The sequence below is a fragment of the Aplidium turbinatum genome, chromosome 2, assembly GCF_918807975.1.
Source record: "Aplidium turbinatum chromosome 2, kaAplTurb1.1, whole genome shotgun sequence".
In the NCBI taxonomy this organism is placed as follows: domain Eukaryota; kingdom Metazoa; phylum Chordata; class Ascidiacea; order Aplousobranchia; family Polyclinidae; genus Aplidium; species Aplidium turbinatum.
This window is the reverse complement of record NC_137473.1, coordinates 34,937,333-34,953,301: the sequence shown is the minus strand read 5'-3', so window position 1 is coordinate 34,953,301 and position 15,969 is coordinate 34,937,333. Positions and strand designations below refer to the sequence as shown.

The window sequence follows — 15,969 nt, the reverse complement described above, 5'->3', positions numbered from 1 at the left end:
TGGCCCACCGAAACTTCAATCAACCAAATCAAGGGCTTAGATGTAGGCTACCGTATTGCCGTTTCCACGCTCCTTCTCCCGCAGACGACAAAGCATCCGATTCCTCTGTGTTTCGAAATCTTGCTGGAGTTTTGCTCACTCGGGGATGCTTTGGCGTCTTTAGGTTAGGCTACTGGCAGACGCAAAGACGTTCACTGCTTCCATAAGCTTGGAAACGGATTCATTTTTTCTGAGATTTTTGATCCGTTCGCGGAGAATGGTGATTGATTCCAAAGCTGAAGAAGCAGAGATTTTGTTTAAGAGCGGTCTTGCGACGGCTTCTGCAGGCTGAAAAACCAAGCTGCATGTAATCGCAAAATATAGCTGCATCGTGCATGCTTTTTTTACCAAACCGAATATTTTTGACGTGTGCTCCTCTCATTGCACTGTCTTCTGTCATGTCGGTCAGACATTGTAACAGGGTAGGGTAGGCCTAGCACTTAACAATAAGTGGATGAGTAGGCTACGCTACAAGCCAGCAACATAGGCTATAGCTGGTAAACTACAAACGAAAAAAAAAACAAGAAAAAGCAATAGGCTATCATGGAATAATGAGCAGAAGTAGCCTACAGCGTGAAATGTAAATATTGCAGAATGATGTCCATACTAAACGATGGATCGCCGTGTTAGTGGGGAGTGTGGCTAGTACCGCTACTGCGAAGTAGCCTATTATAACTCCCTGTGATTGACGACTCTTTATTGCGAATGATGAGCGCGGCCGCAGGACCTGTGGTATTGTTCGAATAATCATTTGAAAATATGTTATGTACCGGTACCTAAAATTGTTAGAATTTTCTAGGGAGGGCTGAAGCAATTATCGAAAATTCTAGGGTGGTGAATTAGCTCTAAGGGGGCTGCAGCCCTTTGAGCATCCATAGGCCACTTCCCGCGCTCATGTCTTCATGCACACCAAGTTGCACCAAAACAAGACCCCAGATAGGTCTTCTAGTTCTAATTTCTAACACTAGACGGGAGTAAATTATAGAAAAATATTATTGTTAAATTTTTAGCATTAACTTAGGCCAGGAGTCACCAAATTTTTTTCTCTGAGAGCCGGAGTGCTGTGAGATTAACAACTGCGGCCGGATGCAAATTGGCGAAACTATTTAGAATCTTCATTGACTTGAATTGAGCACAGTAAATAACAAAGTCGGCGTGGAATAGCAAAGTTGTGATGAAACTTCACTCTGTCAATCTCGGTAACCGGGCCTGCGTCAGTGATTCAAAGCCTCTACAAGTATGCGAAACTGCTGGTCACAGCGGTAAACCATAATCTCTTCGTAGGAAAATTGTAACATAAATTTCCCGGATCCGTTCGTCTGTAGCCTATGCAATGACCGAAAGAAACACTCTTCTGAATACGTCTATTCAAGAATTGTATTTCTGTAAAAATAGCCTCAAGGCTGTCGAAATTGGGAGAAACACCGTACCCACTAAAACTTGTCACTACAATACAAATTACTGAGATAAAGACGGAAATGTCGTCCAGCTGGTAAGCACCAAGCAAAGCCGTTTTAATATGCGACCAACTTTTCAAGCAACAATTTTAAAATGACGAGAATGATTGCAATTGAAAGCAATATTTCAAACGCACTTAACCATCTTAGGTGACATAATAATGATAAGCATTATGAAGCTATTCCAGCACCTGTTAAGTTTGGCTTACATTAGGCCAGTGCTACTCAAACTTTTTTATGCCGTGTACCGGCTGAGCACTTTCCATCACTTGGCGTCCCGGTCAATTTGCGAAAAAAAGACAAGAGCAAAATCATTATTACTTTTATAGATGAAACCAAGCAACCACACGGCATTTAATATATTTATTTATTTTTTTATTATTTATTTGCGTCAAACAAAGTTGTCCATATCCAAAACAAAAACAACGAAATAATACACAAACTGAAAATGCACAAAGATCACAGAGAGCCACCTTGGATGCCGTCGGTTTAAAAGCTCACTAAATGGGCTATCTACTGTTACAAATTTATATACAATGAGCGTTGGAAGAATTGAAAGTATTCAGAGCGATAAAAACAATCAGATGACATCAGGTCTGATATAAAGCGATTGGAGGAGTAAATGCAACGGTTGATAAACGAAAACATGTTTTTTCTCAATAAAGCATCAAACGTTGTTATATTATACATTACTTGATATTCACGGGCACTGACATAACGAGGCAAGTTGTGCAATATTCTAAAAGAATCATTGTAAGCAACACGTAATCGTTTTATACTAGAAGATCTAAACTTGTTCCACAACTGGGATGCGTAAAAGGACATACAATAAGAGCGAAATACAATGTTTTTTTACAGAGGGTGAGCATTTAGCGAAATGAGATTTTGCATTGTTTGCAGCACAGTAGGCTACTGAGAGCGTACCTGCCTTGAAATATCATTCTCATCTGAGAGAGAACTCTCAATAAATACACCCAGGTATTTTACAGAGTCTGTGAACACAATTTCAGATTTACCTAGATGTAGCAGAGGAGCACGTGAAAGATAAAAGTTTTTTGGGGAAAATAACATACCAAATGACTTTTTAGAATTGAAAGTAATTTCATGTTCAACAGCATACTTGTGGCAAACATCTAACAAATTTTGTAAGCCACACAAACTAGGCGAGATGCAGCAAATGTCATCAGCAAACATAATATGGTTTAGACAAGAGTTGCCAACATAGCAACCAACTTTTGTTTTATTGAGCTCATAAGAAAGCTGATCAATATATACTGCAAAAAGATAGGGGCTTAACACCCCACCTTGTCTGACTCCATTGGACACATTAAATGATTGGGACAGATGACCTCCCCACCTCACTTGCATGGTTTGTTTACTATAGCCTACCAGTATTCCAATAAGCGAACAAAATACATAGGCACGTTGCGTGTGATAAGTGTTTTAAACAATAAATTATGATTGACTTTGTCGAAGGCTTTTGAAGCATCCAAAAAAACAGAATATACAGGAGTGTCATGACTGATATAAGAGGACACTGCTTGTTTTAATAAGAAAACACTCATGTCAGTACTATGGGCAGACTTAAACCCAAATTGATTGTCACTAGTATTCAAAAAAGGCAATAGATGATTCAAAATAAAACGTTCAAACAGTTTTGAGATTACTGTAGCTACAGCAATAGGTCTATAGTTACCTGAATCTTGAATGTCGCCATTCAAATTCTTTACAATTGGGACTAAGACAGTGTCCAAGCAAGAATTTGGTACAATACCATGACTAAGACACATATTAAAAAGTACACTAATATAAAAACGAATAGAATAATCAGCATATACAAGGTGTTCAGCTGAAATTTTATCAGCACCAGCAGCGCGATTTAATGGCAGTTTGACAAGCAAGGGACCAACTGTGTCCATGTTGCAACGAAATATTGAAAGATTATGATATTTATCCCTAGAAGAAATACACGAGTTAACAAATTCTTTTTCAGTGTTGATTTTGCTGGAATTTAGCAAGGAGCTGTAATGATGCTTCCACATCTCAGCAATTGCTTCAGGACCTTTTGCTCCACCAACATTTACAGGAAGAGAACTATTTTTGCAAGTAGATTTTTTTACCTTCTGCCAAAATGACTTTTGTGAGCTGTCCAAGTTGAGTGCTGAGGCAAGTGCATTAGCTCTATGTTGTTCAGAGGCATTTTTGCAACGGCGAAAGGCTTTTTTAAACTCCTTTCGTTTATTCTGCATCAACTCATACAGATAACCATTTCGTTGTTTCCCATGTTTCACCCACATGATGTAAGTTTTTCTGGCAATAGCATGAGCCTGCTTAACTTCATTATTCCAACCAGGGACAGAAAATCTATTGCATTTTTTCTTATCAACAAAGATATAATATATTAAACTGAACATAAACTATCTACGAACGTTTTCGGCCATACACATGTTAGCCCTTTTCAAGTAAAGCCTTTTCGGCCATCAACATGAACAATAAGCCTTTTTCAAGTTCACTTGCTGATTGCTGCAATCTGAAAAGCGGTTTTGGTCTAATTTTTAGTGCAGAAATAGGGATAGTAATCTTCTTACCTATGCCAGTTCAGTTTTTGAGTTTGAACAAATATTAGCCTGTTTATTTTGAAATTCGTGTAGCGGGTAATCTTCGTGGTTAGAGAAATCACTATATAGCCTACTAGACTAAATTCTTATTTTACTGTTTGGTGGCAGAAGTGGCTATATTTTATCACCAGGAAGCTGAAGTGGGCCCGGTAGGCCTATCTCTGATGGCAATTCCTTTAGATCTGATTATATTAAGATCTTGATAATGTTTGAAATCGCGAGAATTTTTTTAAATCCGGGCCCCTTAAAGATTCCGGGCCCGGGTCCAAAAGTACCACCTAGACCCCCCTGTCAACGCCCCTGCGTCCCGGTTAGCAAAATGTCCCGGAATTTTACTTTAGTAAAATTTTCAAAATTAACTCTAACCTGATGCAAAATTATGAAATAATTCCATCCGAAAAGACATAACTTTGCTTTAACTCGAGGCTTATTTTAATATCTTATTTTTTTTAGCTTATTAGGTTGAGTAAAATATCGCGCATAGCTTGAAAAATCCTTTAGTTAGGGAATAATGAGTGACGTTTATTGCATCATTACTCTATTGACTTCAATGAAACGATGAAGCCAATGGTTTCTGAATGCATCCCCCTATAAATGTTTCATTTGTGAGGTAGTGTTATTTCTTTGTTCTCAGTGTTTGTTCTTTCTTTTTTTTTCTTATAAATGTCTGATTTGTGACTTGGTGTTGCTTAAATTAACATGTATTTTCCTTTAAATAAAGCAGGGATATCTATAACTACGGGATTGGAAACTCTGTGGAACTGAAAACACTTTTATACACCAGTAGGGTCAACTGTTCTTTGCGTCGCTGTGATAAAGGTTTACATAAGTTGACCTTAAAAAATAGCAAGGAGTAAACAGACAAGGAAAAGTGTAACAATCAATGCACCTGCCGTAAACTGTAAAGTATACACTTGCCTAGTTTATTTAGTGTGATTGTATTCCATTTGTGCAATCCTGTCGTATTTCGTTTGCTGCTGAATGATTTCAAAACCGAGTATTAGTTTTACTTCTTATGACATCTTAAACGTAGGCTATTGATTTCGTACTGGGTTGGTCTGTGAATAAGTTTATCATAAAAGCCTACGACAACACATTTCACTGATTGTTGAACACTCTTCGTTTACTTCTGATCCGGTTTGCAATACTCAAAATGTTAAAGAACAGGAAATTTTTGGATTCTTTGCATTCATTTATTTTTTGTTATTTTGGATTCTTGGTTTTAAACTTTTGTACATCAAATATGTTTTGATGTGAGTGTACCTGCACATTTTATATTGCTATTGCGAAATTGAATTTTATACATTCTTTAGTTGAAACAAACAGTGTTTTATTTTAATAATTATTCTGCAGTCATAGTAATATGTTGACCCTACTGATGTATAGCACCGAAAAGAGTTTCCAATCCCGTAGTTATAGATATCCCTAAAATAAAGTAATAAAATTTTTTATTCAATCTAAGTAGAATACTTTATTACGCAATATTAAAGCTTATAATAATAATTTATTTGCATCAGACAAAGCTGTCCATATCCAAAACAAAACAACAAAATAATACACAAACTGCAAATGCACAAATAACGAACAACAACAACGAAATAACATCAAAAAATAACAAAATAATACACAAACTGCAAATGCACAAAATCTCAATATATAGGCTAGGCCTATCTACTGTTACAAGTTTACAGACAATGGTACGGTAGCGTTACAAGTTAGAAGAACTGAAAGTATTGAGAACGATAAAAACAATCAGATGACATGGCAGCCATCAAAACTAGATAATAGCATACATAGAATTATTATAATGAAGACGGTAATTTGATATACGATGGCAATCAGACCTCATCAGGGAGGCAACAATAGAGTTAGACGATACTTCGCATCTTCCAACAAAAGAAAAAACATATTTACGAAGTAATGCATCAAATGTTATGATGTGACACGCATGTGACACACTTATAAATATGGAGTAAAAATTTGCAAAGCTCAGGCCTTCGGCCTTTCGTCAAGTTATTTCATTCATAGTTTTGAGTTTGTCCCGGATTATGCCCAAGAAATTATGGTAAGTCTAGTTTTATGTGACGTTTGATTTGTACAGATATTGTCCGTAACAACTGCCAGGATTAAGTTCCGCTAGAAGCTTTCCCAGTCCGAGGATAAAGATTCAATGAATCAATCAAAATCGAAAGGTTGCTGGAAAAGTTATCTCCTCCTGTGATACACTACAGGCCATCGTGCTCTTGAAAAAACTTTACATCTTTCCAAATTTGGCCTAGGCTGTCCCCATTTGTGGTGGCCTAATGATAAAAACAGAATTATTAGCAGGTTGCGTGTAGCTCAACAGCAACGTCAGTCCTTTACGAAAAGTTTGGTAACTTTTTTTCTAAACAGTTGTAGTGCAGCTGTTATTTCGGCAGCACGTTGCGGGCCGAATGAAATCAGTTCGCGGGTCGGTTCCGGCCCGCGGGCCGTAGTTTGGTGACCTCTGACTTAGGCTAACCACAATATTTGCAGATGAAAGAAATTTCTATGATGGAAAGGAAGAAAACCTCACGATGAATCATGGGAAAAAAAATTTTGTCTCTGCTTTACAGCTTCATAGTTCAGTATGTAAATTTTCAGTTTGAATGTTTTTTTTGCATTATTGTAAAGCAAAGTAAGTTATTTACACTACAGCATTGTTTGAGACATTTCATTTAATAAAATAATTTAATGTGTTAGTCTCTTGGCGATGTGTCATCTTTTGGCAACACTGTGATTTTGTTTTTGTTTAAAACTCTAAGCTGGAAAGTTCTGCTGACGTGTAGAGATTCTCGAAATTTCTTCTTGCCATAAATAAAGAAGTGCGAAAACAATTGTTGTGGAACTTCAAACAATCTGAATGGTGTGAGGAAATGCTGTTAAGCTGGTTTTATACTTCGGTGCGTGGACGAAGAGTCTATTGAGCATGGGTTGTAACTGTTGACTAATTGTTTCCAAACTGTGACACACTAAAATCTAGTCTGTGGTAGGTTAGGCTATGCTAACAACATACAGAGGTGGGCAGTAGCACACTACTTTGATTGGCCAGAGCCCTCAATAAGCCGCACATCATCAAAGTGCATGTCATTAGGCCTAATTAACTATTCTGGGAATGTCTTTTTACGGTCTGTGACGACGCAATTCTGTTGATTTTTGTTCTTTTCGGTTAGAACAAACTCTCAAATTCAGTTGTAAATTAGCTGCTAACTTATAAAATTAGTCAAGTAAAATATATTTTTAATAAAATGAATCAAAAAAAAAGTGTCAGAGGAAAACAGAGAATTCCAGGGTAACACTAAAAGGCGGAAACACGGAATAAGCCAAAATAACTTTAGAATTAAAACAGTCATAGTATTTAATGATCTCACAATTGCTTCTAAATAATATCTTTCAATGATATTTCAACATAAGAAAATGTTCGGTATTGAGTTGTGGCTAAAAATCGCATTTCCGCCTTTTTCCTATTTCAATAAATTCCATTAAATTTCGAAATTTACTCCAATAACTGTGGAATTAAAACAGTCAAAGTATTTAATGACCTCACAATTGCTTCTAAACAATATCTTTCAATGATATTTCAACATAAAAGTACCGTAGGTTCGGTGATGAGTTGTTGTTAAAAATCGCATTTCCGCCTTTTTCCATGTTGCAACATTTCATTCTTTCATGATGAAGTTATCGCTATGTTAAACAATATGGACGCCAAGATCGTACTTCCGCGTTTTCTACATCGGCATTAAATCGCTACTTCTGTGGACAATACGCCATTTCATGCCCGGCTGGGTTTTTTTTTTTCGCTGAGACTTTTCGGTCATTTGTCCGAAATGACTTGAAAAAATTCGGTCATTTTTCATTTATTTCGGTCATTTTTTCTGATGAAAATATTTTCTTTCAAGTAGCTGATACTAACCAAAATTTGCACTTCCTGACTAGCTACAACATTAAGTTTCACTGAGAAACGTTGTCATGTTTTGTCTGAGCAAAGTTAGAACAGACAAACGTTTCTTCAACGTCCATCAGCGAAACTCAACCTTGTAACACGCGGCCGCAGACATCTTTTATTGCACACTAACACACGTTCAAAAATAACGCAAAACAAAAATACAGTAGGCTACAACGGAAAGGAATAAAAACAAGTAAGAATGACCAAATAAAAAAACACGTTACGCTCTAATGGTTCGCAATTACAAAGTGATTCAACTCTTCAACAATTTTACCGCTCACGTTGTAGCGTGCTCGCTTCGCGTTACTGTGCCAGTGCGCGTATGCCACGTCATAATTAAATGTTTTGTATGATGCAGCATTTAACCTCAAACGCATAAGTTTATCTGCAGTTGAACAACGCAAGCGATTTCTTGTTGGAGTTCGCAACCGAGAAAGCAAACTGAATCCACGTTCTACGGTTGCGTTCTCTGCATTAAAAGTCAGCAGAGCATTAGCAATAGCTGCCAAACTTGGCCAATCTATGCCACGCTTCGCAGCTATTGTTAAAACTTTCCGCCAATAGTCACCTGGTTCGCAATTACACATTACTTCAAATTTAAAAATTTTCCATTCTTCAACAGTGCTGTGTACATCTAATTTGTAAAACGAGGCCAAAGCGCCGACATTTTCGTTACCATAGCTTACGATGTTAGGGTTGTTTGAAGGGAAATTATCAGGTATAAAAATTTGAGCAAGGCCGAAGATGGAATCCTTTGTAGGCTCGGGAAAGCGGTCACTTAAATTAGCGATGACATCGTCTACAAACTTTTTTAAAGCTTGTTTTGTGTGTTCGGGATTTATTGTGTTTGCGCGTGTACGAAATGGTGATAAGACTATTTTTTTATCATCGATGAGCTCATCTAAATGTTTCATCGTTGGTGATTTTCTGAGGGCTCCATCAGGCTCCAGCATGGTCATTCTCAGCTCATCTCGAGCGGCTTCAACTTTTTTCCGTAGATCAAATGGATGAAGGCCATGCCTACAAGAAAAAAATGAAAATAATTGAAAACTTGATTTACAGCAATATGGTCCTGCTAGACAATTAGTCATAACCTGATTCAGACCCCAGTCGTGTCTAATTGACGAAACATCGGGGTGAATGCAGATTATCACTTGAAACACCTTGTGATAGTTTAGTTTATTGAACTAAATGCCTGGTGAACAGCCTCTTTCAATGTTTAATGTCAAAATAGTTCATCAATTGCGGCATCCGCATCTTCTGCTTCGTAATACTAAGAAATTGAATTGTGCGTTTGCTACTACTACATGGTAGGAAAAGACTAGTAAAACTATACCAAACGTTTTAAGGTTGGCTGCTAAGCTCAAAACCCTGTGACGAATCTAAAGTCATTTCATCAACTGGTGTGAACGGTCATACCTTTGAAAAGATTTGTTAAGCCGGCCGGTTATAGCAAGAACATCGCGCATTGTGGCCAAAGTCATCAAAAACGCATGCGTTAGAATATTTCTTGCATGACCTTCCGCGATCGGCCCAGTTGCGCTATCGTGGCTCAGATTTTGTAGATGTTGAGCAATCACAGAAAGACTCCGCCATACTTTGCTGACTGCGGTTTGACGAGAAAGCCAACGAATGTCAATTACTCGCTCAGGGGAAATAAATTCCTGCAAAGTGCAAACATGTTAAAAAGAACTGTCATGCATTAAATGGAAGCCCATTCAATTAAGTATGCAGTTTCACAACAACACCGTTCCATACCTCATTCAGAATATCTGCCAATTCTCGTAATGAAGCCAAGTTTTTGCTTGTCCGAAGAAATGAAATCAGAGAACGCAATTGCACATCGATCATTTTCACAATATCATTAGAATTGTACGCATCTTTAATGCACAAAGCTTCTCTGTGTGGAGCACAATGAAGCTCGAGCAATAACGGGCAATGTTGCTTCAACTTCTGCGCCACTCCGTTTCTGCACCCAAGCATAGTACTGGCACCATCTGACACAAACAACACGCACTTATCCAATGGCACTTGTCGCTTGGTAAAGGATTCGACAATCGCTTCAGTGATTGACGTGGCATTAGCGGTCGTCAATGGAATTAGTTTCCAGTGTAATGTTCGAAGTTCGAAACTTTTTGACAAAATATTGACGAAAATCAAAGCAGTCTTTTGCTGGGAAACATCAGTGGTTTCATCAATCTGCACAGAAAAAAATGGCGCAGAACAAACATCACTTGTGTCAATTTCAACTTGACATGCGTTCATTGATTCAAAAAAGGTGTGCGTTGCAAAATTCGAGTGATGGTCTTGAGTTGGCTCACATAAATTTTGAGTAGCATTTCGTATTTGAATGTTGGTCAATGAATGCAATTCGGAAGCAAAGTGGATCGGGCGCTCATTTTGAATGCAGAACAAAATGTTTATCAGCAAACCTAAAAAATACACAAATCACAGGGAAAGTATTAAGCGAAAAAGCAATTATTAATGAGAAGATTTATTTTTCTTTTGTACAAAAACACCAAAGCAATAAATTGTATCCTGTTGTAATAGATATAATGCGTATAATACGGCTGCGCGACCGATCTATGGGAAGCATGCAGATGCAGGTGTGCACTTGCAATGCCTTTTACCTGAGAGGACACGGAGGTGGGCTTCCTTTCCATCAACAAGCACGCATAACAAAAAATGCGACAGAAATAAATAAAAATATTTACTTTTAGTATGTGGAGCTGCTCGTGCCACAGATGTGCTCAAAGCCACGTTCCAATTCTTTCTCTCGCGTGTGGCCGATTGCGCAAACTTATGCTGTTTCGAGCTCTGATGGTCTTCCAATTGGCTCACTCGCCACCCCGATGAAATTCCTCCCGTGCCCGAAGTAAATTTATTTTTCAACTGCGCTTCTCGGCAAATGTAGCAAAAAGCAGGAGATGTTGCATCGTCGTAGCGCAACCAGGAAAAAGTATTTAACCACACTTTCCTGAAAGAACGCTTTACAGACCTAAACATGCACATTTCGGATATCAAAATTTGTAAGATGTGCAACGTGATAAAAGAAATTAAACAAAATGAACAACAGAACGTGTTTAACGTTTATGAATAAGTTAGGCTATGCAAACTTACTTTTTCATTGATTCTTTTTCTGAATTTTCTGTTGCTAGATGTTGCATTGTAATTTCAGAACTTCCATCGCTGTGCTCTAATATATTTTGGGAGGTTTCTACTGATACAGCTTCGGAACTTTCTGATGTATGCTGAACCGTTTCAGAGCCAGGAATGTCTTCGCTACTATCACCGCGCTGCCTAGGTCTCCGAGTTAAAAATCCAAATAACGTTGGTTGGCCTGGTCCTGACCTGTCAACTTTAGCTTTTTTTTTTGCCTGGTGTCCCCTCTCCATTTTGAATATATGACGAAGTTTCTTACTGTTCACCGGTATAAAAAGAAACGACTGTATCGTATTATATTTTTTGTCGGGCTTTTTGCGTCTACTCAATGGAGTACGACGTTGCAAAAACCATCACACAAAATCACTATCTATCCATGTGGAGTCAAACATTTCACAGAGGTTATCACCAGCTCAAAAGTTAACAACATTATGCAACATGCTGGGATAATTTCCAGGCTAACAGATCAATCTTTTCTACGACTCGAAGGAAAGATTTGAAAACGCAGTAGCATCTCTTGAAAGTTGAAGTCTTTGAGTGTGTTTCTTTCATGTTTGCATTTATAACAAGCAATGAGACATTGGATCAACGTACAAAGGGATACTTCGTTATTTATCGAGGTCTGGTCAATAACATTTCAAAAGGGTTGACCACCACCCACCAGCTCAAAAATTGATAATATATGCAACATGCTGAGAAAATAGCCGGATTGACAGAACGGACCGATCAATCTCTACCAAGCGATTTGACCTTTCCAAGGCAACGCAGCATTGCGTCACACTCGAAAGCACCACGTCAGTCACGTTTGGGAAATGTTACTTCTGTATTTGCGTTATCTCATAATAAGACATTGGATCAACGTTCAAACACTAAGTCTACGTCTTGTATTTCCGATTGACAAAAAATCGTAAAGTGGCGCAAGAAGCTTCGTTGCAATCACTGAAATCGATTTGCGCGCGTTGACTACATATTTTTTCGGACATTTTGACCGAATTGACTATATTTTTTTCGGACATTTTGCTAAAAAATCGGTCAATGACCGACAAATGACCGAAAAAAAAAACCCAGATGCCCGGCTTATTTCCGCCTTCCGCATTTCCGCCTTTTAGGGTTGCCCAGAATTCCATTCTAATTCTATGAGTGAGGTAAAGTATTTTTGCCAATAACACTGGTAAACCACAGTGTGCTTGGTGTCACTGGTGTGCTTGCAAGTAATATCTCTTTCAAAACAGTTTAGAAGACTTTACACTGAAAAGATGCTCCGTGTTTGGTAGCACATTTGCAAAAGCACTTTTTTAATTCTGAAGCGATTGAAAAGCGGTACTCTAAACAAAATGGGTAATGAAACCCTAGATACTTGCTTCTATCGACCACAAAATTCAAAGCAAAGACTGACACAGTAACCAAAAGCAAGAAACAATAATTTTGTCTTGTCTTGATCAGAAACAAAATAGGTTTGTCTATAACTAAAGGTTGATACTTTACAGTACGATACATATATAAATTATTATCGATTGTATTTTATCAATATTGGTGCAAGCAGACTCAATCTCCTTTTAATAAAGATTTTGTTGTATAATATATATATATATTGTATGATTTTCAGAATGCATTAAAATTATATTATTTATTTCAGGGACTATGAGATAACAGTCACTAACTTGTCTGCATTTTGTTGATAGTTGAATTTTCAACATGAAATCTGCCTTAATTTTTTTGTTTCGATTGGGCTATCACATCAGCAGCACCTTCAGTCAAGGGGCTTATACTTATACAAAGCGTTTTCTTATGTTTGGTCTTCTCCCAGTTATATCTTGCCAGTTTATGTTAATGGTTTTGGGAAGTTCTTGATGTTCAAGGATATAGATGGCATTCTTGGTAAGACTTGAAATATTGACACCTGCATTTCCCATTATTATCTTGTTATGTCTATTGGAATGGAGGCATCTTCCTGAATATTGCCTTTATTTTGTCATTGCTTGAATTTGAGTTTCTTGTTGCTTGTCTTTTCATTTTCAAGAATTCTGCAAAAATTCAGACATCGAGGAATGTTTTAAGTTTTCGGAACTTTATACCATCGTATAAAGGTAAATACATGGCAAGCCTATTGTAAATGTTATTGTCAACTTTATGTCTTTATTATTGTCAACTTTTCAAGGTCATTACTTGTTTTTTTAAATTTGTTCTTATCTTGATAACTTTCAATAGGAAGTATACACTATACAGTATGTATCTTTTTTGTAGTATTTATGTATGCAACCATTGAATGCAACTATTTGCTTAACCAACATGAAATTGTATATACTATTTTAAATAGAACAGTGATTTGCCACTGTTACATTCACAGTTAAAAAACATGACTTGACCTGTCAAGTTGAAATGTAAAATATATTATATAGCTTTATTTTTTTAATAGCTTACTTAAATTATTTCCTTGTTATTACTGCCATTAATTCCTTCTTGAAGTGCATCATTACAAAGGGCATGTTTTTAATTGTTTGAGCTGCTCATGGATTTAGCACTTTAGTTGCAGATAAAATACATCGCTTGACTAACTTCTTTTCATATATAAAAATATATAGTCAATTGCCTATATATGACTAAAAATGACCGAAATAAATTAAAAATGACCGAATGTTTTCAAGTCATTTTGTACAAATGACCGAAAAGTCTCAGCGAAAAAAAAACCCAGGTTGTCACAATGTCACATTACCACTTGCTTAGATCATCTATTTCGTGGAGTAGCTTGGTGTTTAAAATAATTTGCTTACTGTTATATCTAAGGGAAAAGTCTCTGGACAAAAATCCCAAGCCAATGGAAGATGATTCTGTTTCGACATTGTCTCAATCAGACCGCTGCCAAACTGGCATTTGCACCATTAAGCCTGAATATTAAATGAAAACAGTAAAATCCACAATTTGTATTTAAGACATACCAACAATACCAGATTATTTTGCAAACTGGAAGAAACTGATAAGGATCGATGATTAGAGACATTAAACGCATCTGTTTTACACAATATCATACAATTAGGGACAGTGGAAGGTTCACTGCGACATTGAAAAATTGGTAGTACTATATTGCAAAAAGTTTTCTTTGCTTTCCCATAAATTCATTCTTGTGCGATGTCTACCGCTGCATTAGCATGATTCGCATAATGTTCAATAAACATGATATCACATATTTCCATGCATTGCCATCATATGGGTGATACACACTTTGTACACACTTGGACAGTTCACATGTGCTGCTCCTGAGTATGTGACATATGGCAGTAAATATGAAGCTGTAGCACCAAATTAGTCATAACATTATGACCCTCCAGTTGTCCACCTCCTTTTTCGTGAGCAACCCTGCACTTCTACCACCCTTACATAAATTTATGAGAAATAATTTAGCATTGATACAACATGTAAAGTATATTCTATTTTTATTGTACCTTTTGTTGCAGGATCTGCTCAATTCTCAGTTTGGTTGTTATACATTTGGTGCCGGAATCAGGGATATGAGTATTGATATTTTTATTCCAAGAACTTTCAAAGCAACCACAGTCATCTATGCTGACTTCGGCAATGACTAAGCGACTCATGTGTTGGTTGTTGAGTGCAATAATTCTTACCTGAAAAGCTGTGAATAAAATATCAAATGTATGAAAAGCTGCATAACAGCGCATTTTGCTTTTTACCTTCGTACTCGTCGGCTTTAAATCGTTTAACAAACTTTTTTGTGGATTGTAAAAAGCAACTATTTTTCTTCTATTGACAACGTTTTTCGTTGGATTATTTTGGTTTCGCACTTTGCACATGACAAAATTTGCTAGATACTTCGCAATATTGCCTTTCTGAGTTTTGTTTGCAATTTTCTTAAAAAATCACCTAAGCACAAGTGATGAGTCGTAGAAGTGCTGCATGTGAAAGTTTGGTTGTATGAATTTTCAATTCCAACGTGAGTAGTTTAAATTGTTTGAAAGGTATTTAGGCGGCAGTTACCAGCAGCAGTTTGGTACTGTTTTTATGCATTCAGTGTTCATTTGAAGACTGAAGTTGTACTGTATTTTGAATGCTGCTAAACGAAAAAAAAAAATACTAAGTTTCAAACACACTAACGAGTGCACGACGTGACGACGTAGCCTATATAATTGTTGAAACGATGTGCTTGGCGTGATGCTGTTGTGCGTAACGTTCGGTTCATATTTGAAAATAAAAATATTTATCATTACCACCTGTCTGTAGTATCCATGTTTGAGCTTCCAAGTGTGCTGCTAGATCTCTAAACGGCGTCAAAAACACAAAACGACTAGTATTGATCGATATTTGAAAAATCTCTTTGTGCCAATTGTGAAAAGAATCAGAGGACGCGGATCAAGAGCTTAATCATTATGCGTCGTGTCAATGTCATCAGACGTTGAAAAGGTGTGCATCTGGAAACCGTGGTAGTTGCAAAACAAATCAAGTGAGGGCGTAAACAGGATATCGCGTTTGGTTGTCACGTAGTTGTTACAGACGGTTGTTCGCCTGGTCAAACGTCATGTAGAAACCGTTCGGGTCTACTGAATATTACGTCATGGAAATTCCTAAAACATGAGCCAAAATTGCACCATCGTCCGTAAGACTCGTGTCAGACCGGTTTAAACCTGTTTCAGTTTGAGACCTGTTTGGACATGAAATATTGCGTCACGAACTGCTCTCGTGCCTTTGAGTTATCACAAATTTTTCTGATTCATTC

The 15,969-nt window shown here is 37.2% G+C and overlaps 1 protein-coding gene and 1 long non-coding RNA gene across 2 annotated transcripts; one reads left to right on the top strand and one right to left on the bottom strand.

The window, feature by feature from the left end:
* Positions 1 to 8,308: 8,308 nt before the first annotated feature.
* On the bottom strand, positions 8,309 to 11,476 carry LOC145788525 (zinc finger protein 862-like). The gene is made up of 5 exons (XM_082600287.1): positions 11,202 to 11,476; positions 10,712 to 11,079; positions 9,840 to 10,513; positions 9,501 to 9,745; positions 8,309 to 9,101 (listed from the first exon to the last, which is right to left on the bottom strand). Exons 1-5 carry the CDS (start codon positions 11,474 to 11,476, stop codon positions 8,309 to 8,311), a joined length of 2,355 nt encoding a protein of 784 aa, XP_082456413.1.
* A 117-nt stretch (positions 11,477 to 11,593) lies between these two features.
* LOC145764855 (uncharacterized) lies at positions 11,594 to 15,462 on the top strand. Its single transcript, XR_014288529.1, has 2 exons — positions 11,594 to 13,330; positions 14,696 to 15,462. It is a non-coding gene; the product is annotated as an uncharacterized LOC145764855 (long non-coding RNA).
* The last annotated feature ends 507 nt before the right edge of the window (positions 15,463 to 15,969 follow it).

What these genes read in the sequence shown, in the direction of transcription:
- LOC145788525 (XM_082600287.1), bottom strand. Translation starts at nt 11,476, where the DNA reads ATGGAGAGGGGACACCAGGCAAAAAAAAAAGCTAAAGTTGACAGGTCA. An exon ending in GAAAAAGAATCAATGAAAAA is followed by an intron (nt 11,080 to 11,201) that starts GTAAGTTTGCAT and finishes GTGCATGTTTAG; the next exon opens with GTCTGTAAAGCGTTCTTTCA. An exon ending in CTTAACAAATCTTTTCAAAG is followed by an intron (nt 9,102 to 9,500) that starts GTATGACCGTTC and finishes TTTTTCTTGTAG; the next exon opens with GCATGGCCTTCATCCATTTG.